The 25,437-nt window shown below is 33.8% G+C and overlaps 2 protein-coding genes across 2 annotated transcripts; both read left to right on the forward strand.

Annotated features, from left to right (window-relative positions):
• The first annotated feature begins 1,399 nt into the window (after positions 1–1,399).
• LOC120170264 (60S acidic ribosomal protein P2-2-like) lies at positions 1,400–2,263 on the forward strand. Its single transcript, XM_039178242.1, has 3 exons — positions 1,400–1,557; positions 1,738–1,967; positions 2,050–2,263. The coding sequence occupies exons 1-3, from the start codon at positions 1,470–1,472 to the stop codon at positions 2,074–2,076; spliced, it is 345 nt and encodes a 114-aa protein (XP_039034173.1). The 5' UTR covers positions 1,400–1,469; the 3' UTR covers positions 2,077–2,263.
• A 2,178-nt stretch (positions 2,264–4,441) lies between these two features.
• LOC120170409 (3-isopropylmalate dehydratase large subunit, chloroplastic-like) lies at positions 4,442–5,670 on the forward strand. The gene is made up of 5 exons (XM_039178343.1): positions 4,442–4,468; positions 4,637–4,816; positions 4,916–5,086; positions 5,312–5,464; positions 5,575–5,670. The coding sequence occupies exons 1-5, from the start codon at positions 4,442–4,444 to the stop codon at positions 5,653–5,655; spliced, it is 612 nt and encodes a 203-aa protein (XP_039034274.1). The 3' UTR covers positions 5,656–5,670.
• The last annotated feature ends 19,767 nt before the right edge of the window (positions 5,671–25,437 follow it).

A 25,437-nucleotide genomic window follows, 5' to 3' on the forward strand; every position in this document is an offset into this window, starting at 1 on the left:
TTTTGTAAGGATTTATTGAGCACAATCTTGAAGCCAAACTGTTTTCTTTCATATTAATAATTTTTGGCCCTCCAATTCTCAGCTTTTATTATTCTTTTGATTGGCCTGTTCATTTTTCTGCCCTTTTTATTTCGGCATATATTTGACATTCTATTTGGGCGATGAATTAATTTTTTTAATAATTAGTTGATTATTTTTTATAATATTATTTCTGATTTTTTAATTTCCCTTTTTTGTTTTCCTAGATAATAGAAAGAAAGAAAAAAAAGGGGAAGAAATTAAGTTTTTTTTATATATACATATATAGAGAAATAGAAGTAAATGGTTTTATTAAAAAGAAGAAATACTTCAAATAAAAAAAATTAAAACTATAATCGTAAATTTAACATGTAATTAAGATATTTTTTATATTATTAATTAAAGAAATTAGTCACTTGAAATCATAAAATAATATATAAGGAGATGCTAAAGAATCAATACAAAAGAATGATATGAGTATATCTGATTACGAATCACAATAGATGATTAAACTATTGAAATATCATTGACAAACACATATCAAAGTTAAGCGCTATGAGAGAACTATGTATGAACACAAATCGTGTATTCAAATTTAATTTGAGGGTTTCAAGTAAGAAAGATCAACATGATAACAAATAAATATCATCTTAATTAGTCATATCGATGTTAAATTTAACTTTAAGAAAAATAAACGATAAGAATGATCAAACGGTCGATAAAGAATATCTAAAGCGCGACAAAAGATAGAAGAAAACTTGTTATAAATGTAGAGTTATTAGAAATATAAAAAATGCGGAATAAGATAATAATAAAAAAATACAAGGGGTTACATCATCAATATTAGTTGTCGTCCCCCACCAATCAAAGATGGATGGAAAGAAAGGAAGCAATCTCGCCAGAATTAGGTTTAAAGAAAAGTTATAAATTAAGATAAACGAATGACACATATCATATACACATTTATTTATCGATTAATCTTATTTTTATTAGAATTTTAATTTTATCAATTTTTAATTAAATTGATAACAATTCTAAGATCAATAAAGAAAAAGCACTTGTTACATTAAGATATTATTATTTTTAAAACAATTAATTATTTCTAAATAAATATATTTTTTAATTTTTATATAAATAATAATTAAATTTTTAAAATACTATTTTAATCATTATATCATGAACTCGTTTAAAACTTAAATAAATCAACATCAAAGCGGATATGGGCTTGAACACATTTACGCTAGATTGAAATTTGGAAGATGGGCCGAAATTCAACGGCCGAAATACAAGGTTGTTAGTTTGAAATCGACGGCCGAAATTCAATCACACGCTCTCCACCAAAAATAAAAACCCTGGCAAGCATCCGCTCATTTTCATCCTGTTTCCTGCAAACCCTAGCTTCTTTATTTTCCTCTGCCGCTCCGTTTTCTTAATTATCTCATCAAGTGAAAATGAAGGTTGTCGCCGCCTACTTGCTCGCCGTACTTGGAGGAAACGCTTCCCCTTCAGCCAAGGACTTGAAGGCCATTCTTGGATCAGGTCCTTTTCTCACTCGATTTACTCTGTTTTCGAAACATCTTTGATATTCAAATTTTGTATTCTCATTTTATTTTAATAATACAAATTGTGGGGGAAATGATGATATGCGAAATAGGTTATTGGAGATTTCTTTATCATTACGAATAGCAAAAAGAATGATTCATTTTTTTAATGTTGTAGTTGGAGCTGAGGCTGAAGATGATAGGATAGAGTTGCTATTGTCCGAAGTTAAAGGAAAAGATATTACCGAATTAATTGCTTGTGGAAGGGAGAAGTTGGCTTCAGTTCCTTCTGGTGGTGGTGCTGTTGCAGCTGCTGCTACTTCCGCTGGTGGCGGTGCTGCTGCTGCTGCTCCTGCTGCTGAGGCCAAGAAAGAGGAGAAGGTCGAGGAGAAAGAAGAATCCGATGATGTAATTACCTTTGCACGTTGTAATTGTCTATTGATTCTTATTTTGGTGTGTGCTTAACTAATGCAATTTTATTTTCATGCAGGATATGGGTTTCAGCCTCTTTGACTAAGCAGGCAAAGCAAAATATCAATGCTTGAGGGTTCCTCGTACAGTTGCATGCTTTGTTTGAGTTTTAATGTAATTTTTTTCTTCATGTTTTTCGATTCTTAGCTCTTCTGGGATCTTTAAGTTTTGTTTGAGAAAAATATTCAAATAACATTAACATTTTTGTTATAATTATGGATTTCCGGATTAAATGGTTGAATTTGGCTGAATGGTTCTTAATGCTTATAATGTTTTAGCTACCTGTAGATATTATTGTGGTCCAGTCGTGTCTGAATGAACCTCTATTGTAGTCTTTGTTAAGTAAGCTAAACTTTCTATTCTAGACTTGTGATATTTAACTGCTTAATCCTGTTGCCTATAAGCGTGAGAAATGGTCTTGATGCTTTTGTTCATGGCTTAGGGTCTAGTCAGTGTTGCTTTCTCATGCATTCATGTTATACAATTAGACGCATTTGCATAGAGCTGGTTTACATCCAATCTGTTTAGTTTTTTTTTTAATTATTCTCCAAGAATCGAGGGTTTAGAAGTTACCGGGGATGGTACCGAAGGCTGTAGGTTTTCGGGATGCTGTGAATCCATATTTACCCGTCTAATATTAGTTTTACAATACAAGCATATAGATGAGAATGGGTAGTTGTGTATTGTTATTCATGTTATGCAGTAAAAGCTCTTGTGCTCCTAGGTTAAAGTAGTTCTTCAGTCCTTCATTGAGAACAAGATTTTGTGGTCTGGATTGTTTCGGAACGGTCTTTGGTTCATATTCTGTTGCCTCTGAATGATGTCTAATTGCTTGTAGAATATTAAAAAAAAGTTTAATAGGGGATTCATAACTCTCCAGCTGATATCCTGATAATTTTAAAGTCGTGTACTTTATCCTTTAAGTCGAGGGTGTGCCTTGCCTCATTGGTGAGATGATGCTTCTCTCTATCCGTTTATACGTACCGGGCTACTCCCTCACAGTCAACCAGAAACTTGTATAATTTTATGAACTCACACTTTGATGCAATCGATAAGCATTATAGATATATAATGATTTGGTTTCTTAAGCATTTAAAATAAAGAGTAAATACACGATAGAGTAAATAAATATAAAATTTCTCATTAATTGAGATATGCATCGGTTAATTGTCACAAAAAGAAAAGAGTATAAGCATAACAGAAATTAAATAAAATTGTAACACTCTAAACCAAATATGAAATATTTGAAGGGTCCAAGGTGTCATATTAGATTATTATGGCGACTATCAAATTTAAAATTTATTTATTTTTGATCGTAGGAAAGATGTTTCAGTTTAAAATATCTAAAATAAGTAAATCAAAAGAATTCACGTTTAAAATATTTATACAAAATCAGAGTTCCAAATACAACAAATTATAAATCAAAATAATAATAAAATTTACAAAACAAAATATAAAAGAGTCTTATGAATTTATATATCTACTAACATAAGAATAAGATATTGTACTTTGATAAGGGGAGTTAGATATCCCTGAACTGTAGTGTTCCTCGGATATGAACTAAAAATCTACAAAATTGCGTACGAAAAAAAATCAATTTTTTCAAGTTGAATCGAATTTTGTTCATTCCTAGTTACACGTACGTCATATAATCATCCTTAGTTTGAGACTTTCATAGTTAAAAAGTTATGCATAAGAGTGTTTAAGTCATTCTTAGGCCCTGTTTAGTTCACGTCATATTTTATTTCTGGAAGGAATGTTTTTTCCAGATATCTATACCCATGTTTAGATGGACCATATTCCCAAGTGCACGTAAAGAATGAATACCAACCGTGATATTTTTTTTCTTGTTTTTCCGGGAATATCAATCTCCCATCTCTCTTAGGTATTTGCTTATTCTTGGTCTTCATTGTCTAATTCGTTGTCTAAAATACTTTTCTCTCCGCTTGGTTCTGGCCGAAAGAAAATCCGTTTCTTCTTTGATTTGGCATTCAGATTTGCTTTGGCGTATTAGTCTCCCATCTCCCTTTTAGGTATTTGCTTCTGGCGTTGATATTTTTAACATTTTTATTTGATTATTGGAGTTGATATTTCAATTTGTTTCATTGTTCAATTTTTATGGGTTTGTGTTTTCACTCATGTTTATGTATTTTTCTCTACTACACTGATCTGCCCATTATTGCTCGTTTTCTTGATGACTGTAGTGTTTAGCGTTTCATTGTTCTTTCCCTTTCTTATTCCATAAGTGACCGACTGCAATGGAATCAGCTTTGAATAGAAATTTGAAACCCAGCTTCGAAATTAAACTCGAGCGTTGAAACTTTTTGAAGATGTTCTAATTGGAACCCAAAAACTGTAATCTGCACCTCAATTTCTTCTTTTACGACTTCTGTCTTTGTCAAATCATAAGCATGGACTCATCCAATGTTCTCTTGGTGGTACATTTTTTATATTTAATTCCAACTTTTAGTGTTCAACGTTAAGATTTTATTTTGTGCACTGTCGTTTGGTGTGTGTTTTTTTGTTTACTAAGACCAAGTTTCTTCATTCATCAGGAACACGGTCAGTGCTTTCAATTACTCATTTTATGATTTTGATTGATGTAGTTATTTTGGCTAATAAGAAAGAAAAAAATCAATTTTTATGGCCCGAAAAGTTCGGGCTTTTCTGCTTTTCCTTCAACATCTCAATTTTCCATTCAGAAATGCAAGAAACAAGTTTCGACGAAAATCGTCTCGGTCTTGGCACCCCGGCAATCTGAGCGTGAACCAGCTACGACTGGCTCTGTTAGTTCTTTTTTATAAATTTTTTCACTTTTTATCTTCATTGATTGGTTAATGTGTTTGTGTTGATTTATGAAAGAAGTTGGGTTCTTTTTTCCTCAGGTGAAGACTAGAATGACAGTGACAGAGAAGATTCTTGCAAGAGCCTCTGAGAAACCACAGCTGAACCCAGGTGATAATGTTTGGATTAATGTTGATATTTTGATGACACATGATGTTGGTGGTCCTGGTTCCATTGGTATCTTCAAGAAAGAATTTGGTGAAAATGCAAAGGTGTTCTGTTCATCTGCTATCTTACCTGTTTTCTTTATTTTCTCTTAGCTTAGTTTTGTGCATGATTGAGCTCTTGTTGATGGTTGTTCGAATATAATTAGCATTTCGGAATCGGAAATTGTGGTTTCATTAAGTAACAATAGCTATGTCACTGCTGTTAGTTCTTTGTGTGTCCTTTGTTGTGGCTGAGTTCATTATCCGTGTACGAACCTTTTGGTATTGAAGGTTTGGGATCGTGTAAAGGTTGTTATTATACCTGACCATTACATATTCACCAGTGATGAACGTGCGAACCGTAATGTGGATATTTTGAGGGATTTCTGCACCGAGCAAAATATCAAGTATTTTTATGATGTAAAAGATCTTGGTAATTTTAAGGTATGCCACTCGTTATGTTTTCATTCGTTTCCAGTCCGATATTCTGAAGAACTAGGGGTATATTCTTTGTTCATTGACATAAAGCTTAATCCTAATTCACAACATTGCAGGCAAACCCTGATTATAAAGGAGTATGCCATGTTGCACTTGCCCAAGAGGGTCACTGCAGGCCTCCCTACCATAACTACTGAAATGCAAAACTTCAATTCATGCGCCAAGCTTTGGAGCTGGTATTATCTTTTATCTCTGCCTTCAGGTTTTACTAGGGAGGGATTCTCACACCTGCACTGCCGGAGCATTCGGTCATTTTGCTACAGGAATTGGACATACAGATGCAGGCTTTGTATTAGGCACCAGGAAGCTTATGCTAAAGGCGTGTTAATTATTCTTTGATGTTTTACTTGAATAAAAAATGTGTGTGCGTTTGTTTTTGGTGCATTTTGATTTTTCATTTGGTTTCATACTAGTATTTGGCTACGTTAGGTTCATAGCATAATAGCGTTATGCCCACCATAGAATTATAGATGTTCTTTTTCGAATGAGAGTTTAAGGTGGTCCAACTCTGTTATCCAAATTCATTGAAGGATTTTCGACGAAGTTTTAGCTATTTGATGAACAGTTTTGTCCTTCATATCCGTTGCTCTAGGCATATAGTTTAATCTGGTAGACCATCTTGCCATTTTCTTTTGCAAACGAATATTCATGACTTGTATGAGTTGAAGGGTGACACTTACAAAATTATGATTAATTTGGTGGTATATTCTGTTGCATATTTGATTACGGGTTCCACCATGTCGACACCGTTTTTCGCTCGGGCAGGGAAAGACTGATACCGACTCGGGGGTTTTCTCTTTGAAAATCGTTTCGAAATGTGAGGAGTCGCCACTAATCATTTAAGGTGAGATTTGAACACCGTAAAAACTAGGTGATTTTAATAAAACATTTTATTTTAATAAACCGAGTTTTAGGGTCTGCAAAAATCCAGAAATCATGTTCGGGAGTCAGTTACGCGTGGGGAAGGATTAGCACCCCACAAGCGCCCAAAAATTGGTACCTAGTTGATTACCCTATATTTAAAATCATAAATTTTGAGTTCAATCTTTATTTAATTTAAAAATCATTAAGGATGCAAAGTTGAAAAAGGGTATTCGTTTATTAAGGCCGATAGCATTCACTCCCGAGCGTAAATGCGGGAGATCAGCTATTGTGTCTAATAACAGAACATTGCCTCGTTTTTAGAAAACATGATGCAGTTTTGAAAAGGATGTCGACTTATTTAGAGAATTATCAGTAGTCATCTCATGAGAACGATCGCGGAGGATATACTGTTAACTTCTTAATAAGTGAACATTGCCTTAAGTTTTAAAAACAATCAAATCAAGCAAAATTTTATTTAATCCTAATTATACTAAAAATAAATTAAGACTTTTTCTAACTTACGGTGACAAATTATGAAAATTAAAGAACATAAGGGCTTAAATCTAAAGGTGTAGACTCTGATATTAATCCTATTTAATTTTAATCAATTATTGAATTGAATAACCGAGATGGTCCCTTGAGCGTTTACGCGAGGGCCGACTTGAATTATCCCCTAAATTAAATGACTGGTTTGAAATCTAAGCTAAAATGGAAGTTCTATTTAACATATTTAATTATGTCAATATAAACATTAATCGAAGTTCGAGGACTAAAAGGATTAAAGAACTAAAATATCGGGCTCTAAGAGACTAAAAGTTTAATGACCTAATTGCATAAATTTTAAATTACTAAACTAAAAGACAATAAACTAATCATGTAATAGGGACTAAATTAAAATTAATATTAAGGTAAAGTTTAAGAATAAGTAATTATATTATCATATACTCTCAAGGTAAGATATTATTATAAACTAATAAAATGTGTTCGATATATTCATAAATAAAAACATGTAATGTGTACATAATATAATATAAGTAATATAAGATGTATTTAATAAATGTAAAATACAATGTAAATATAGTAAAAACATATCATTGCATGATAATAAAATAATAGAAAGTTAAATATATACACACATATACACGTAAACATATGAGAATAATTGTTAATTCCACACAATTAATACAAACATATTTGTACAATAAAACGTATATATTCATGCAATTAATTTTTACCTATTACAATGAAGTAAATGCAAATATAAATATGAAGAATAAATTTTAACGGACTAATATTAAAGGAAATAAATACAAATGCTAACATGATTCTAAAATGGATGGAAAGTAAGCTTATTTGGTAATTACATGTAAATAAAGGAAACTAAAATAAATGTACAACTTAAATATAAAAATAAAATCTGAATATAGGAATAAAATAGTAACTTTGACTAAATTAATAAAAAAGATCATAATTATATTAAATAAGTAAACAAAAATATATATTAAAATTAAAAGGGTAAGAAATTAAAAGGGTAGAACATCAAATACAAAAGAAAAGGAAAAAAGAAAAAGGAAAGTGCTGAAATTATGGACTAAAATATAAAACATGCATAAAATAGAGGGACCTAAGGAATGATTTACCCCAAAAAGTTATTGAAACACGAATCACCTTAAACAAAAAGGACCAAAAGGGTGATTTAACCTAAAACTAGTGATCAGAATGTAAAACACGCTAAAGGTATAGGGACCTTAGCGTGATTTACCTAAAAACTAAAATAAACAAACACTTCCCTCTCCATCTCTATTATTCTCGATAGTTTCTAATCCCTAGCTCTCCCTCTCCCCTTCTTCACCACGTGGCGTCGTTTACCTCCCCAAAGGCTCCCAACGCCGGCAGTCGCAAAACGGAGGCCACCCAAGCTTTTAACTCCGGCCGAGTAAGGTAATAAAACACTCCTCCTTATCCCGTTCTATTTCCTACATATTTTGAAATTCCAACATATATACAGCATGCTAGAAGTTGAAAAATGAGATGAAAATACCTCAAATCATTACCATTTATTTCTATTGATTCGAAAAAAAAAACATGAATGTATGAAGACCCTTTGTTTACATTGCTTGGTTACTGACTATTGAGAGCATAACACCTCTGCTTTCCTTGTTTTTCTGTTTTGAATTTAGTAGAAGAATACTGCCCTCTGTTTACAATTTTTTTCTTTTTCTCCTCTTCTTTCTCTACGCGTCCTCCCCCTCCTCGAATGTAATGCTCTCTCCTCCTTTTGATCGAGATCCCTACTGCCTTTTTCTTGTGTGTGTTTGCTAATGGAATCTTATTCATAGGGCATGGGCGATAGAATTGCATGTGCTGCTGCTCGGTAGTGGTGCCCCAGTATGGGCACGGTGATGTGGAGCCAGGTCTTGGTCTTCACGTGGGTAACAGTAGCATATGAAGCAAAGCATGGGTTATTGAATAAAATAAAAATGGTGTTTACAGCTACCCCTCTTTGCTTATTGTTGTGAAACGGGAATGAAACAAAGAAAATAAAACACCATTTTTACTCCTGGTCTCTTCTTGCCACGCTGTAAACTCTTCACTAAGAATGTCAATTATTCTCTTTCTGTGAATCGTCGAGTCCTTACTTCAAATGATGTCATTTTGCTTCGTTCTCTTGGTTGAGTCTTCATCTTCAGTTCTTCAAGTCGCGGGTTCTTCTAATCTTGGTCTTTCCACTAGAAATGATGATCCCTCTAGCGGGGTGTTATTGATTTGAGATGTCGTGAATCAAGAAAAGGTTGAACAAACTCTTTATTATGAATCCTCTCTCTCGTTGGATGAGTTCTTCTCATTATGAACTCTCTACTGGAAATCTTGAACCAAGGTTGAACAAGTTCTTCTCATTATGAACTTCTTCTCCCTCGTTGGATGAGTTCTTCTCATTATGAACTCTCCGTTGGAAATGCTGAGCTAAGGTTGAACAAGTTCTTCTCATTATGAACTTCTTCTTCCTTGTTGGATAAGTTCTTCTCATTATGAACTCTCCGTTGGAAATGCTGACTAAGGTTGAACAAGTTCTTCTCATTATGAACTTCTTATCCCTCATTGGATGAGTTCTTCTCATTATGAACTCTCCACTGGAAATCTTGAACCAAGGTTGAACAAGTTCTTCTCATGATGAACTTCTTCTCCCTCGTTGGACGAGTTCTTCTCATTATGAACTCTCCGTTGGAAATGCTGACTAAGGTTGAACAAGTTCTTCTCATTATGAACTTCTTCTCCCTCGTTGGATGAGTTCTTCTCATTATGAACTCTCCACTGGAAATCTTGAACCAAGGTTGAACACGTTATTCTCATTATGAACTTATTCTCCCTCGTTGGATGAGTTCTTCTCATTATGAACTCTCCACTGGAAACGTTGATCCCTCGAGTGAGGTGTTGCTGATTCAACTCCATATGCGATGAATCGAGATAAGGTTGAACAAGTTCTTCTCATTATGAACAAGTTCTTCTCATTATGAACTTCTTCTCCCTCATTGGATGAGTTCTTCTCATTATGAACTCTCCACTGGAAATCTTGAACCAAGGTTGAACATGTTCTTCTCATTATGAACTTCTTCTCCCTCGTTGGATGAGTTCTTCTCATTATGAACTCTCCACTAGAAATGTTGAGTTGTTTATCTTATCTTTAAAGATTTTCAAACCTGCAAAAGATTATCATGTGTCAGTAATAATTGTGTTTGAAGTACTCGAAGGTATTAACCCAAAGGTCCTCGAATTTTGCTGAGATTTATTTCTTTCAAAAATGAAGACGTGAATTAATTCTTTGCTGAAATTTTTTTCTTCAACATGGAATTGTGAAATGAAACCTCTGCTAACTTTAGAATTCCTGTCAAATATTCAACATCTGGATGGAAATGAATAAGAAACTTGTTTTAAGAGAAACTCTCGAGTGAGATAAATTTTATTTCGAGGGAAAACTGTCTCAAGCGACGAAGTTGGTTTTAAGAAAAACCATCTCAAGTGAAATAAAATTTATTGTTTCAAATAAAAACACAATCAAAGTTTTTTGTGTTTAAAGAGAAACTGTCTCTAGGGAGAAAAAATTCAGTTCAAGGGAAACGATCTCAAAGATCGGTTTTTTTAAGGGAAACTATCTCAAGAGAGATAAAATTCGTTTCAAGAGAAACATATTCAAAGATTTTATGTTTCAAGAGAAAATGTCTCCAACAAGACAAAATTTGTTTAAAGGGAAACTATCTCAAGAGAGACAAAACTCGTTTCAAGGGAAACTGCCTCAAGAAAGACAAAACTCGTTTCAAGGGAAACTGTCTCAAGTGAGACAGAATTTGTTTCAAGGGAAACAATCTCAAAGATTGGTGTTTCAAGGGAAACTGCCTCAAGAGAGACAAAATATTTTGTTTCGAGGGAAACTATCTCTAGCGAGATAAAATTTTCTGTTTTAAGGGAAACTATCTCAAGGGAGACAAAATTTGTTTCAAGGGAAACTGTCTCAAGAGAGACAAAACTCGTTTTAAGGGAAACTGTCTCAAGTGATACAAAATTTGTTTCAAAGGAAACAATCTCAAAGATTGGTGTTTCAAGTAAAAAAATATCTCAAATGAGACGAAATTTGTTTTGAGAAAAATTGTCTCAAAAGAGACAAAACTTCTTTTGAATGAAAATTGTCTCAAGTGAGACGAAATTCGTTTTTTTTTGCATAATTGTCAAGAAATCCCTGAAAATCAGGCTTCTAAAAACTCATTTGAAAACATCTTGCACTGAAGGTCTTATGAATGGCCCGAAGGACTTACAAATCAAGAAATCCCTGAAAATCAGGCTTCTAAAATCTCATTTGAAAACATCCTGCACTGAAGGTCTTATGGATGACCCGAAGGACTTACAAATCAAGAAACCCCCGAAGGCTTAATTTCTAAAATGTCATTTGAAAACATCCTGCACTGAAGGTCTTATGGATGGCCCGAATGACTTACAAATCAAGAAACCCCCGAAGGCTTAGTTTCTAAAATCTCATTTGAAAACATCATGTACTGAAGGTCTTATGAATGGCTTGAAGGACTTACAAATCAAGAAACCCCCAAAGGCTTAGTTTCTAAAATTTCATTTGAAAACATCCTGCACTGAAGGTCTTATGGATGACCCGAATGACTTACAAATCAAGAAACCCCCGAAGGCTTTTATTTGAGAAAAATCAAGAAACTTCTAAAAATCGGACTTAGTTTCTTTAAAACACATTTGAAAATCGTCAAGAAACCTCTGAAAATTAGACTTAGTTTCTTTAAAAACACATTAGTTGGGAATCATGCCCTACTTTAAAAATGATGATTGTTCTGTGTATTGGGTTCCTCAATTCTTGAGGTTCTTCTACTCGGAATATAATTCAATTCATTAAAGGTTTGAATTCTATCTTTTCATTCTTTTTTTCTTGAAAAATCTACAAAATTATGCTTTGATGCATGAATGTAACATGTAATGGATGACTTTCTTATGCGCAGAAACATCTATCATTAATCATCTTTTAGCTTCAAAATGAAGATCTCGATCTTTTTTCACTTGATCACTCTTGTATGGAGCCTGCCCCTATCATCAACATGGTCAAACTAATCCTCTTGAACAATCATGTCCCTCTCATATTCTATCTTTTGTCTTTCTTCTTCAACATGATTCTAGAAGAAGTGATTCCTCATTTGAATTCTCATTGCAATCAGGTAGATGGCTAGGCAACTTACACATCTTTGACTTGACCTTTCAATCTGAATTGTTTCTCTAGAGTCATTGACTAAATGCAGTGTGAATGATTCATTTCTCTGGGTAAGCTCTACTTGTGTTTATATTTCAACACTGGCACTCCAAGCGGCGGGGTCATTCACTATGTCTTTTTGGTTTGAATCTTGTGATCTTAATATTTTGTTTAGGTAATGCCCCAATGCGGGTACTCTTGGCTCTCTTTGTGTCAAAATTTTGATCTCGAATGGTTTCACTAATCAATAATGTTATCGAATAGGCTTCTCTTCAGGTTGCCACAACCAGATGGACACTTAAGAAGTGATCATAACTATTTTTCATTTTTCTAAGAGCTGGGATATGTGATATCTTCAACTAAGGAGATCATCTGCTTCTGATAATGTCACAATGAAGTGTTAGAGGTTCTGTTCTCTAGTCCATATGATCTCTTAGACTATCTTCTTTCAAGAAATGATTCATTGTTCTAGCATCGTTTGCTCTTTTCTTCGCTAGAGGCAGAATGAGCCTCATTAGCTTCAAGGACCTTTTTCACTTGAGATTGTCCTGTTTGAAAATGTTTATCTTTTCTTTTATTTTGGAAATGTGAAAAATGTTGAATAAAAGAATGTTGTCATTTTCTTCCGCATCACAATCAAAACAAACTGTAAAACAAGAATTCATTGAATATCAAATAAGTCAAATTTTCTTTTAATCCTTCAAAAATTATATACATTTGAAAAGTGTAAAGATTAATACTGATAAAAGGCTCAAGTTGACTTGGGAAGGGCATGTGTTTGGGGTTAATCTGAGGAGGTAATGTGTTTCTGGTCGGCTTCTTTGCGTTCTTGATTCTGGTGTTCATTGATATGATGAAACAACTACCATGCTTCTCTTCTGGAAATGTTCACTGGTTCTCAGCCCTCGTGAGCGCCTTTAGACTATGCAATGCTTTATCAAGAGAAGTATAAGATCGTCCTTTTGTGCAGTGGTTGACAATCTTCGTGTTCGAGCTGCCTTTTCAGGTTTTCAACTCGAATCCTCCTTTGGTTTCAAGACGTTATCTAAAATTATACGTCTCGAGCCCTCCTTTTATTTTTTTCTATCATGCATTAAAGATTTTAAAAACCATTTTTTTCAAGTAAAATTAACCCTGAGGGGCGGAATGAAATCTGAAGACAGTCTTTCCACTTAGAAATCCATGTATGATTAGAAGGGACTTTTTAGGCACATAACGTAGGCTAGGGCTCATGGTTATGAAAGAAAAGGATAAATAGGCCCAAACAAGTGTTTAAGGGTTATTGAACCAAGGATCAATTCGTACTGATGTCTTCAATCTTGTCTTGCTTAACTTGAATCTACTCGTACGCCTTTTATTCTCTTCTTATTTTCTCTTGGTGTTTCATGATCTTCAGGTGAATTGGTTCTAGATCTTTGAACCGCCCGTCTTGAAGTATTGGATCTATTTTCTTTATTTTTCTTTCGTCTCTCTTTTATTTTCTTTTTTTATTTCTTTTTTATGTTTTTTATGTTTTTTTATCTTTTTCCTTTTTTTTCTATGTGTTATCCACTTGATTTGATCTTTGAGCGCTTCGTATTTGGTTTACCTCGTGGTATCTTGGTATTCCTCGCTTTATTTCATCATGACTTGCTTCTGTAGAGAAATCTGGATTGATGATTTTCGCTTGTGGGAGCATATGTCTTTCACCTTTGCCCCCCAGTGTGGAGGGTGATCCTTGGTTAGGGTTGAATTAGAAAGAAAAAAAATATTATAGGCTCAAAAGGGGACAACAAGATATATATATATATATATATATATATATATATATGTATATACATATAAGGATAAATGATACAAAGCCGTTCATCATCTCATACACGGAAGTCTTTGTAAAAGAGGTATCCCCAGAGGGACGAGTATTCAGAATTAACCTTATTACATGAAAAATAATGTAATTAATGCATGATAGAATTATTTCAATGATTCCCTTTATTTGTTCTTCTTTTATTTGCTCATAGTATGCCCAAATTATTCTAATTCTCTTGCAAAAATTTGATCTGCAACACTCCATCTTATCTTTCTTGTAGGAAAGGTCCTCATTATGCCCCCAGGATTTATTGAGGTTGGGAAACAAATGTTGGTTCTGCGTCTAAGAAGGGAAAGGTGTGACTTTAAAGTCGTTATTCTGAAAAAGGTAATGTTATTGAAAGGTTATTTCTGTCTGGGAAGGGGTATGGAAAGTCTAATCTTGCCCCTTGTCAAAGATCTATAAATAATGTAGTAAAAGAACCTTTAATCCATTCGATATTCAAAGAATTACAAGATTAAAACTTGATTTATTGCTCATAACCTTAGAAAACGACATAAGCTCAATTAACAAAATATCTACTAAGGAAAGAACAAAAACACGTTCAAACAGGACATGACCAGTGCAACATTGTCCCTGGAATGTCTCGTTACGAGTTAAAAGTCAATACCCCTAGGTCAAACAAAATCTGGGCCCAGCTTCTCTGTGCCCCATGGATCTCAATAATGCCTCAAACTTCAGAGGGGCTAACATTATGTTCATAATTCTGAATCCTTTTTGGGTATGGATGGGGTCACCTCATCTTACCCTCAAAACTTTTATCACAAGATTCTCCGTGAGTTACCTTCGGGATTCATGATTAATGCATGTCGAGATGCATTATATACCATGTAATGTACAATGTATTTATCCTAATGCAAAGATGCAAAAATGCATATGCAAATGCAAAATGGTGTGCAAAATGTGAGATGCAAATGCAACCCGATACTGATTCCAAAATAACTTAGTTTATACAAAAAGTACTCAACAACACACAATGTCTAAGCACTTAGGCAAAGAGAGTACATCAACATGGAAACTTAAACGTAGAATCTTGCCGAATTCGCTAATCTCTCGAGCTCTATCATCAATTCCATGATGCGACGTTCTTCATCTGGATCACGAAAACTCTTAAAGTTGTAGCTTCTTCAGATAATTCGTAGACTTGACGAGCAACATCATTGGCCTGATTCAGTGCTATCTCCATTGCTTCATGTTATCTTTGAATAGTATCTTGAGCTTGCCGTAGCGCGGTTCCAAGTCCTAGATTAATCCATGGTCGACTCTCCTCTAACTGTTGAATTCGCTGATGGTATCTCTGTACTGTAACTTCTAGCTCAGGAATTTTGGCTTTTAAGGCATTATTTTCCAGTATGGCTATCTATTGTGTGGATGAGTGGATCAACCCTGCTCCTTCTAGCTCCGTCATCATATTCTTTAACATCTCATTCTCTTTTTTGAAGAGAAAACCCATTGTTGTTGTAAGAGTTCTGAAAGTCTCATCCCAACTAAGCAGATGTGCTTCGAGCTGCTCAATTTGCGTTTGCCTCTGCACCAATTCTTGGTTAGCCTCGTCTCTTTGCTCTCTCAGTCTTTGAGCGTGTTGCAGGGCTCGGATAATTACCTTCTATGGTAAAATTGATTCTTCGGTAGTGACAAGGTTATCCCTGAACCACATCTGCCCGTACTCGAACCAGGTCTGAACACTGATTGCATTCTCAGTCACATCGGAAGACATTGCTGCCTTAAGCTCTTTTTCTAATAACTAGGTAATCTGGGAATCAATATCGTTTATGAAATGATGTTATATGATAATGATACATGCAAAAATACAATAAGAGCATACAAAAGAAAATCAATGTTAGTAGAAACAAGACAACAAGAATCAAGTTAGTTGAAAAGATTAATCCAAAAATGTAATCTTAGCAAAAATAAATAAATATGACTCAAAGTTGAGACTAAAAAATGCATACAAAGAAAATTAATAATCCTATCCGCATGCGTTCTAATTCTCCTAGGGTATCCATATGGCTCTAGCGGGGTAGGCTTACTAAATTCTCTATATGAGGTTGGGTTCTCGCAAAGATTCCCAAGCCATCTTTACAACCTGTTAAGGTTGCCCCCAATTCTGGCCCATTACAGACTTACGAATCGGGTTCAGCTCAGGGGATCACACCACTAAAAGCATACCTCGGAACTAATATCCGGATAGGCAACTTAGGGTGCTTTCCAGAGATACTTTGTCAGACCCACACAAGGAAGCCCAATGCTCATCGTGAGGTGTGACGTTTTTCCCTACTTAGGTAAACTGGGATTGAGCTCGGGTTTAGAGGCATGATATTCAAATATCCTAAATATTTCACAGAAGTGTAAGCATTAACCAGAGAGAAATCTTTTTCCTTTTTGAAATATCATAATGAACAATAAATTAAATAAGATCAAACTCTTAATTTCAAAAATAGTAAATACAGGGTAACCAACTCATGGCTCGACTCTCAATTTGTTTTAAAAAACAAAAGTCCCCAGTGGAGTCGCCAAGCTGTCGACACCGTTTTTCGCCTGGGCGGGGAAAGACCGATACCGACTCGGGGGTTTTCTCTTTGAAAATCGTTTCGAAATGTGAGGAGTCGCCACCAATCATTTAAGGTGAGATTGGAACACCGTAAAAATCGGGTGATTTTAATAAAATATTTTATTTTAATAAAATACTAAGTTTTAGGGTCTACAAAAATCCAGAAATCATGTTCGGGAGTCAGTTACGTGTGGGGAAGTGTTGAAAATATTTTGATGTTTCGATATAACAAATTAAATTAAAAGAATTTTAATTTTGAAAATGATTTTTCTAAGCATATTCGATATATTAAATCGAATATCAAAATATTTACTCAAAGTATTTCAAAGTTCATTTTAAATCCTTACTAAAGTGTAAAATTAAGTTTTAATCTTAAAATAATTTCAAAACAATTTTACAAAGTATTTCAAGCCGTTTCAAAGCCAAAAATTACAGTTTGTCCAGAGGGAACCGATTCCCCCTTAAATGGTTTTGCTCCGAGAAATAACAGTGTGCTCGGAGGGAACCGATTCCCCCCCAGGGGGTATCGACTCCCCCCACTGTTCAACGGTCGAATATTTGAATTTTACACTTAGGGAACCAATTCCCCATGAGGAGGTATCGATTCCCCCCACGCTCCAAGCAGAAATATTAATTGTTTTCACACTTAAACGGCTCCAATAACTTCATTAATGATCCCCAACGTTCAAAAGTGATTCAAGGTGTATTTAAACAAGCTTAGAAGCCATTGATCAATAACAAGAAACATCAAGCAACTAGCATCAAGAGAGAATCAAAGAGAAAGCATCAAACCTCAAGTTTGAGCATTTCAAGCCTATTTTTTTATTCAATATTCATTTTGCTTTCAAGAACACTTATTGTGCTCAATTATATTTATTCTTGAGCGTTCTTTCTTTGTTCTAGAATTGTGCAAACATCTTACCTTGTGAGGTTTTTCTTGTAAGTTTGCGAAATTTGTAATCTTCTCTTTAAGAAAGAGTGTTCTCAAGAATTGTGGTATAATTCTTGAGGGAGTTGTAAGGTTATCTCTTTGGCCTCAAAAGAAAGAACAAATTAGTGAATTTGTTGGAAAATCCTTAGTGTGGATAGTTAAGGTAGTGGACGTAGACTTTGGTTGATAAAGTCGAACCACTGTAAATCTCTGTGCAATTACTTTCAATTTTCTGCAAAAGCTTCCACCAAAATTTTTATTGCCAATTCACCCCCCTCTTGGCCAATTTCATCGATCGATTAACTCAACAATTGGTATCAGAGCCTAACTCATTTGAAGGTTTAATCGCCTCTTGTGTCTATTCGGGGAGAGTTACATCGATAATCAAAGTCATCAATGGCCTCTACTTCAAACTTCAACTCCAGTCTCGATTCGATGCCCATCAATAAGCCTCCTTTCTTCAATGGGGCTAACTATACCTATTGGAAAAATAGGATGATGTACATCATTCAAGCAGGTGACATAGGAGCATGGAATGCCGTAGAAGAAGGATACATCAAGCCTCTCACTCATCCAAGATTGTAGAGTGAATGAGAGACAAGAATGTTCCAGCTCAACTCCAAAGCCATCCATATCATATGTTGTGCTCTTGGACCAGATGAATACAAAAGAGTTTCATCTTGTACAACCGCCAAAGAAATATGGGACAAACTTCAAGTCACTCATGAAGGTACCGATGAGGTAAAGAAATCTAAAATTAGTATTCTAAGGCATAGCTATGAAAATTTCAGGATGAAACCAAATGAAGATATCAAAGTTATGACGGATAGATTTTCAACGATTGTTAATGGTCTCAAATCATATGGAGAGATCATTTCAAATAAAAAGCTTGTGAGGAAGTTAGTCCACTCCCTTCCAAAATCGTGGCAATCAAAGAAGACGGCAATTATCGAGTCTAAGGACCTAACATCCTTAACTCTTGAAAAACTAATCGGTTCCTTTCTCACTCATGAAACGATGCTTGAAGATGAAGTGGACTTCCATAAGATTGATGAGACACCAAAGGAGAAGAAGAAAAACATTGGAGTTTCTCTCAAATCCACAAAAGATGAGAGTGATTCGAATGACAATGATGACGACGAGGAAATGGCATTATTTGGCAAACGATTCAGAAAGTTGATGATTCCCAACCAAGGAAGAAAATTCAAATGTCATGAAGGCTTCAAAACTGAATCGAATGAGAAAGACCCGATCATTTTCTATGGATGCAAAAAGCCAGGGCATGTCAAATATGATTGCCCACAATTGAAGAAAAATGGTCAATCCAAAAAGAAGCACAAGGCTCATGTAGCTACATGGAGAGATGAATAAGGTTCCGATGAAGAGGAACAAGAAGTTGCAAACTTGTGCTTGATGGCTATCGGGGAATATTCTAAGGTAATCTCTAACTCATTCGATTTGGATGAATTATCTTATGATGAGTTATTAGAGGATTATAATGGGTTGGCTTCGGATTATAAGACTCTATTTTCAAAATACAAAAATGATATTTTAAAATTGAAAAACGAAAATAGTCTTATATCCAAGACCAACAATGAGCTTGAAAGTAAGATCAAAGAATTGCAAATCAAAATTAATGATTTTGAAAAGAAAAATATTGATTTGCATAACTTACTTTCAAAAGTTCATGATGATCATCAAAAGAAGATTGATGATCTTAAAACTTCTTTTAATAAGGTTGGAACAAAAAGTTTTAAAAAAGGTGAGAATTCAAAATCCAACTTTGTTAAGAAAAGTTTTAGAAGCTACAATCATAGAAGTCCTCAACGAACCTTGAATGGTAAAATTGTTAGGAGTATATGGGTTCCTAAAGAATTCATTACTACTAAAGATAAGGATGTCCTTCATAAATGGATACCAAAGGGGACAAGGATTTTAGAAACTAATTAATATGGACCCAAAAGAATTTGGGTACCAAAAATTAGAAATTAATCTATGTTTGTAGGAAAAGGAGCATTGCTACAAGGCACGGGAAATAAATCCAAATTCATGGTACCTTGATAGTGGTTGCTCGAGACACATGACCGGACACAAAAGCCGGTTCATAGAGCTTAACGCCAAAAATGGAGGAGAAGTGACTTTTGGTGATAATTCAAAAGGTCACATTGAAGGTATTGGTACTATAGGTAACATCTCTTCCATACAAATTAAAAATGTGTTATATGTGAATGGATTAAAGCATAATCTATTGAGTATTAGTCAATTATATGAAAAGGGATTCAATGTCATGTTTGAAATTAATGGTTGTAAAGTCATTGACATTGCATCTAATCAGATTATGCTTGTTGGTCATAGAATAGGAAACATATACATGGTGCATTTAGATTCTATTGATATGACTAATTTGTGCCTAGTTGCTAAGGATAAACATGATAGTTGGTTATGGCATAGGAGACTAGGACATGCTAGTATGAGTGTTTTGCAACGGATAATTCAAGGAGACTTAGTAAGAGGGTTGCCTAAGCTTAAATTTGATAATGATAAAATCTGTGATGTTTGTGCTAAAGGAAAACAAAAGCGAATTTCTTTTAAATCCATTAATGACGTATCAACTAGTAGAGTATTACAATTGATCCATATAGATCTTTTTGGGCCAACTAGGACTACTAGCTGGGGTGGAAAACAATATGCATTTGTCTTGGTAGATGACTATTCTAGATATACTTGGGTTCTATTCTTAAGTACTAAAGATGAAGCATTAGAAAATTTAATCACATTTTTAAAAGTAATCCAAAACGAAAAAGGTTACTCTATCACTAGTGTTAGAAGTGATCATGGCACTGAATTTGAAAATCTTGGATTTAATGAGTTTTGTAATTCTAATGGTATTAGCCATAATTTTTCAGCACCTAGAACCCGTCAACAAAATGGAGTTGTTGAGAGAAAAAATCGAACTTTAAAAGAAATGGCTAGAACCATGCTCTATGAAAATAATTTGTCAAAAATTTTTTGGGCGGAAGCCACAAATACCGCTTGTTATGTTGTAAATCGAGTAATGATTAGGCCAATTTTAAAGAAAACTCCATATGAAATTTTCAAAAATAAAAAGTCTAACATTAGCTATTTTCATCCTTTTGGTTGTAAATGTTTTGTTTTAAACAACGATAAAGAAAACCTTGGCAAATTTGATGCTAAAAGTGATGAAGGAATTTTTCTGGGTTATTCCTTAAATTCCAAAGCTTATCGAGTATTTAATAAAAGAACTTTAGTTGTAGAAGAGTCTATACATGTTGTTTTCGATGATAATCTCCTTTCGAGGAATGTTTCTTGTGTTAATGATGATGTAGGTATTGTACAAGAAAATGACGTTAGACATGACGTTGGAGAATCATCATCAAAGGAAGAAATGAAAGATGAGGAAACTCATGATCCTCTTGAGAATCCAACCATTGAAGAAATGGAAGTATCTTATCCAAGAGAGTACAACTATGTCAAGGATGGTGAGATTATAGGTGATCCATCCAAAGGGGTAACTACTCAATCTTCTCTTAGAAATATTTGTAATTATGTTGCATTTATCTCATGCATAGAGCCTAATAATATTAAATAAGCATTAAATGATGAACATTGGATTATGGTTATGCAAGAAGAGTTAAATCAATTTGAGAGAAGTAAAGTATAGACATTAGTTGAAAGGCCTAGTAATAAATCTACTGTAGGTACTAGATGGGTATATAGGAATAAACTTGATGAGATTGGTAATATAGTGAGAAACAAGGCTAGACTTGTTGCTCAAGGGTATACTCAAGAAGAGGGCATAGACTATGATGAAACATACGCTCCTGTAGCTAGGATGGAAGCAATTAGAATGTTATTAGCATTTGCATGTTTTCATGAATTTAAATTATATCAAATGGATGTTAAAAGTGCATTTTTAAATGGTTTTATAAAAGAATAAGTGTATATGGAACAACCTCCAGATCATGTTCTTAAATTGACAAAAGCACTTTATGGTTTAAAACAAGCTCCTAGAGCTTGGTATGAAAGATTGTCAAATTTTTTAATTGAAAAAGGTTTTTCAAAAGGGAAGGTTGACACTACATTGTTTTTAAAGCATAAATGTAAAGATTTATTAGTAGTTCAAATTTATGTTGATGATATAATATTTGGTTCTACTAATGATGTTCTTTGCCAAGAATTTTCTAAGCTAATGCAAAGTGAATTCAAAATGAGCATGATGGGGGAGCTCTCATTTTTCTTGGGACTCCAAATCAAGCAAAGAAAAGATGACATCTTCATCAATCAAGCTAAGTACGTCAATGATATGCTCAAGAAATTTGGACTGGAAAATGGCAAGCCTCATGACACTCCAATGAGCTCTTCAACAAAGCTTGACTTAGATGAAGGAGGTAAATGTGTAGATGTTAAATTATATAGGTCAATGATTGGATCTTTACTTTATCTAACTGTAAGTAGACCGGACATTATGTTTAGTGTTTGCTTATGTGCTAGATTTCAATCATGCCCTAAGGAATCACATTTACTAGCTGTTAAGAGAATCTTTAGATACCTTAAGGACACTCCTAGTTTAGGACTTTGGTATCCCAGAGACTCTAGCTTTAGCTTGCATGCCTTTTCTGATGCGGATTATGGAAGATGCAAATTAGATAGGAAAAGCACCTCCGATACTTGCCAATTCCTTGGAAATATGCTGATTTCTTGGTTTTCAAAGAAACAAAATTGTGTTGCATTATCTACCACTGAAGCTGAATACATTTCAGCTAGTAGTTGTTGTGCACAAGTTTTATGGATGAAACAACAACTTTTTGATTATGGAATTGAAGTAGGTACCATTCCTATCAAGTGTGACAATACTAGTGCTATTTGTCTCACTAAAAATCCCATCCAACACTCTAGAACTAAGCACATTGAAATAAGACATCACTTCATTAGAGATCATTTCACTAAGGAAGATGTATTTCTAGAATTTGTTGATACTTTGCATCAATTAGCGGATATCTTTACAAAACCTTTAGACAAGGAACGTTTTTGGACACTTAGGAGAGAATTAGGTTTAACTGACCTATCTTCACTAAGTGTTTAAAATAATCTTAGCACTTTAAAGAATAAATGAAAAATGCTTATAATAGTAATTTCTGATTACATTCATTGCTATTAGTTAGGGGGAGTTTATGATTCTTGATGAAAAATTAACTTTATGTTCAAATGTAGTTTAAGGATTAATTTGATTGATTGAACATAATTAATTTTTGATATATGAGTTGCCAATACCACTAGAGAAGATTAATTTAGCATTTTGAGTATTTAAAATACATATTTTTGAATTATAGAGCAGAGGGAATCGATACCCCCTTGAAGGGGAACCGATTCCCCTTAGGGGAATCGATACCCCCCACGGGTTCTGGTTTTAAACACCATATTTTTTTTTCTTTACTCTCAAACCCTATCTTCTCTTCACCGTTCTCCTCTTCTCTCTCCCCAAATCACCACTTTGATTAAAAAAAACAACGTTTATTATCGTAATTACTTCAAATATCTTCTCCTAAACATGTTGGAATCATCAAATTATTGCAAAAATATCACATTCTCACAAAATCCGAAAATCTTCAAGGTATTTTTCTAAAACTTCTATTTTATCAGATTTTGAACATAGAACTAGTTTTAATTAGTTATAGATTGAAATAGTGATCGAACATTGATTGTTTAGTGATTAGAAACTAGATTTTACAACTAATTTCATCAAAAACACAAGAATTTTTCAAAATTCTTTGAAATTTTTGAAATAAAAAAGATTGGTTTTCAAATTATTGTGTTTTGATTGAATTATGTTGTTGTTATGAAAACTATACATATATTGATTTTCAAAACCTTATTTTTCAATAAGTTTTTCAAAAAACTTTGCCCATTAGGATTGGTTTAGAGAACCTTGAATTATTGAGGACTCAATTGAGTTTTGGGATTGATTACATTGCGTATATGTGTTTTATAATTGCTGGTTATTCATTCTATTCCGAATTTCTTAAACCATGTCAAATCCTAAATGTGCTAGGTCTTCATCTAGTCATTCAAACCAACAACCAAATCCACCTCCAAATCCTCCTCATATTCCTGAAATTCCTATTCCTAATCCTGTTGATCCTAATATGAGTATCCAAAACTCGTGCTTCAATCATCCTAGTCCTAGAAATCATCGTTTTTAGTATTATCAGTATTTTGACTCTTACAAAATTAGAGAAGAACATATCCCATCTCTTCAAGCTATGATAGATATCAATTTTAGATATCTTTCTCTTTTACAAGAGTAGAAATTTGATAAACTTTGTGACCTTGAACCTATAGTTTACCATCAACTTGTTCGCATCTTCTATTCTAATGTCGTTTGTATTAAAAACTGATCTAAAACTAAAACCATAGGAGTTCGTTCCTATCTCCTAGGACAATTCTTCCATCTTGACTTGGCTTACATAGCCAATAAATTAGGATTATATAATGATGGTATATCAAATGAAAAACAATTTTTAAGTTCTCAGTATAAAAGAAGGGATAATGCGAGTGTCTTAGATCTTCATGATCGTTTTCTTCATTTAATGATTTCTTGGTGGTTTCGACCATCCGGAGGTCGTTACTCAACTCTTAGAGCCTTGGATCTTTGGTGGTTACATTGTTTCCAAAACAATATTAAAATAAACCTAGATTATTTTTGCTGAAATTGTTGAAACCATAAATCTTGTTCCTAATAAGAAACTCTGTTCATCTCTAGTTTACGGTTGCATTCTGAGTAATCTATTTTCTAAAGCCGGGCTTAGAGTTGGTCTAGATGCCTTCTTTCCTCTCAAAAACAAATTAATATTCTTTCCTTAACGAGAGCGGGATGGATAAAGAATAAAGAAACCGGTGAATGGGTTCGATCTTCTGAGAATACTCCGGGAGCTAGTTCTTCACAAGCTCCACCAGAAGCTAACGACGATCCCGAGCTTGAACAATTAATGCAAGATATTGACGAAGCCGACGATGAGCCGGAGCAGCACGAGGAACAAGCTCAGCAAGAAGATCAAGTGCCTCCATATTTTCAATCATTTATGGAGACATTTGATTTTCGTTATGCATCCTTGGATTCTCGCTTCACTTCCATAGAATCTCACTTCTCGACTATGGAAGCTCAATAATTGGAAATTCTCCGGGAGATGCGTGCAAACAATGAAGCAACCAAAGCTCGTATTAATGCACTCACTCATGAAATGGCAGCTATGCAAGCTCATTTTCCTCCTCTCGATCCTCCTACGAATGCTTGAACTTTGATCTTTGCTTTGCTTGTTTGGATTGAACTTGGATATTTGCATTATTGTTAAAACATTTTGAATGCTTTTGGATTGTTTATTTTTGGTTGTTCGAACTTATGTTTAATGCATTTGATTTGGATTTCATGTTTATTTTGCATCTTTAGACATATATGATCAATTATCCATTACATGTTTATGAATATTGATTATGAAACTAATGGCTAACCTCTCTTTTGATTGTGATCTTAGCAGCTTAAGCTTTATATTAATAAATCAATTGGCTTACGTTTTTCAAAAATTCTTGTTTAAAACGTTTTTATAGGGTCTTTTTGATTTAACAAAAAGGGGGAGAAAGTGTTAAAGTAAGGGGGAGTAGTATTTTTCAAAATCAAAATTCATTTTGAAATTAGAAAATCTTAAAATGTTTTGTTATATCAAAAAGGGGGAGATTGTTGAAAACATTTTGATGTTTCGATATAACAAATTAAATTAAAAGAATTTTAATTTTGAAAATGATTTTTCTAAGCATATTCAATATATTAAATCGAATATCAAAATATTACTCAAAGTATTTCAAAGTTCATTTTAAATCCTTACTAAAGTGTAAAATTAAGTTTTATTCTTAAAATAATTTCAAAACAATTTTACAAAGTATTTCGAACCGTTTC

This window comes from Hibiscus syriacus, unplaced genomic scaffold (assembly GCF_006381635.1).
Source record: "Hibiscus syriacus cultivar Baekdansim isolate YM2019G1 unplaced genomic scaffold, ASM638163v2 tig00111779_pilon, whole genome shotgun sequence".
NCBI lineage: Eukaryota > Viridiplantae > Streptophyta > Magnoliopsida > Malvales > Malvaceae > Hibiscus > Hibiscus syriacus.

Bases quoted from the DNA above. Each gene is read 5' to 3' on its own strand.
- LOC120170264 (XM_039178242.1), top strand. From the start codon at position 1,470: ATGAAGGTTGTCGCCGCCTACTTGCTCGCCGTACTTGGAGGAAACGCT. The intron at 1,558-1,737 runs GTCCTTTTCTCA...TTAATGTTGTAG, and splicing joins GAAGGCCATTCTTGGATCAG to TTGGAGCTGAGGCTGAAGAT. The intron at 1,968-2,049 runs GTAATTACCTTT...ATTTTCATGCAG, and splicing joins AGAAAGAAGAATCCGATGAT to GATATGGGTTTCAGCCTCTT.
- LOC120170409 (XM_039178343.1), top strand. From the start codon at position 4,442: ATGGACTCATCCAATGTTCTCTTGGTG. The intron at 4,469-4,636 runs GTACATTTTTTA...TGATTGATGTAG, and splicing joins CATCCAATGTTCTCTTGGTG to TTATTTTGGCTAATAAGAAA. The intron at 4,817-4,915 runs GTTAGTTCTTTT...TTTTTTCCTCAG, and splicing joins AACCAGCTACGACTGGCTCT to GTGAAGACTAGAATGACAGT.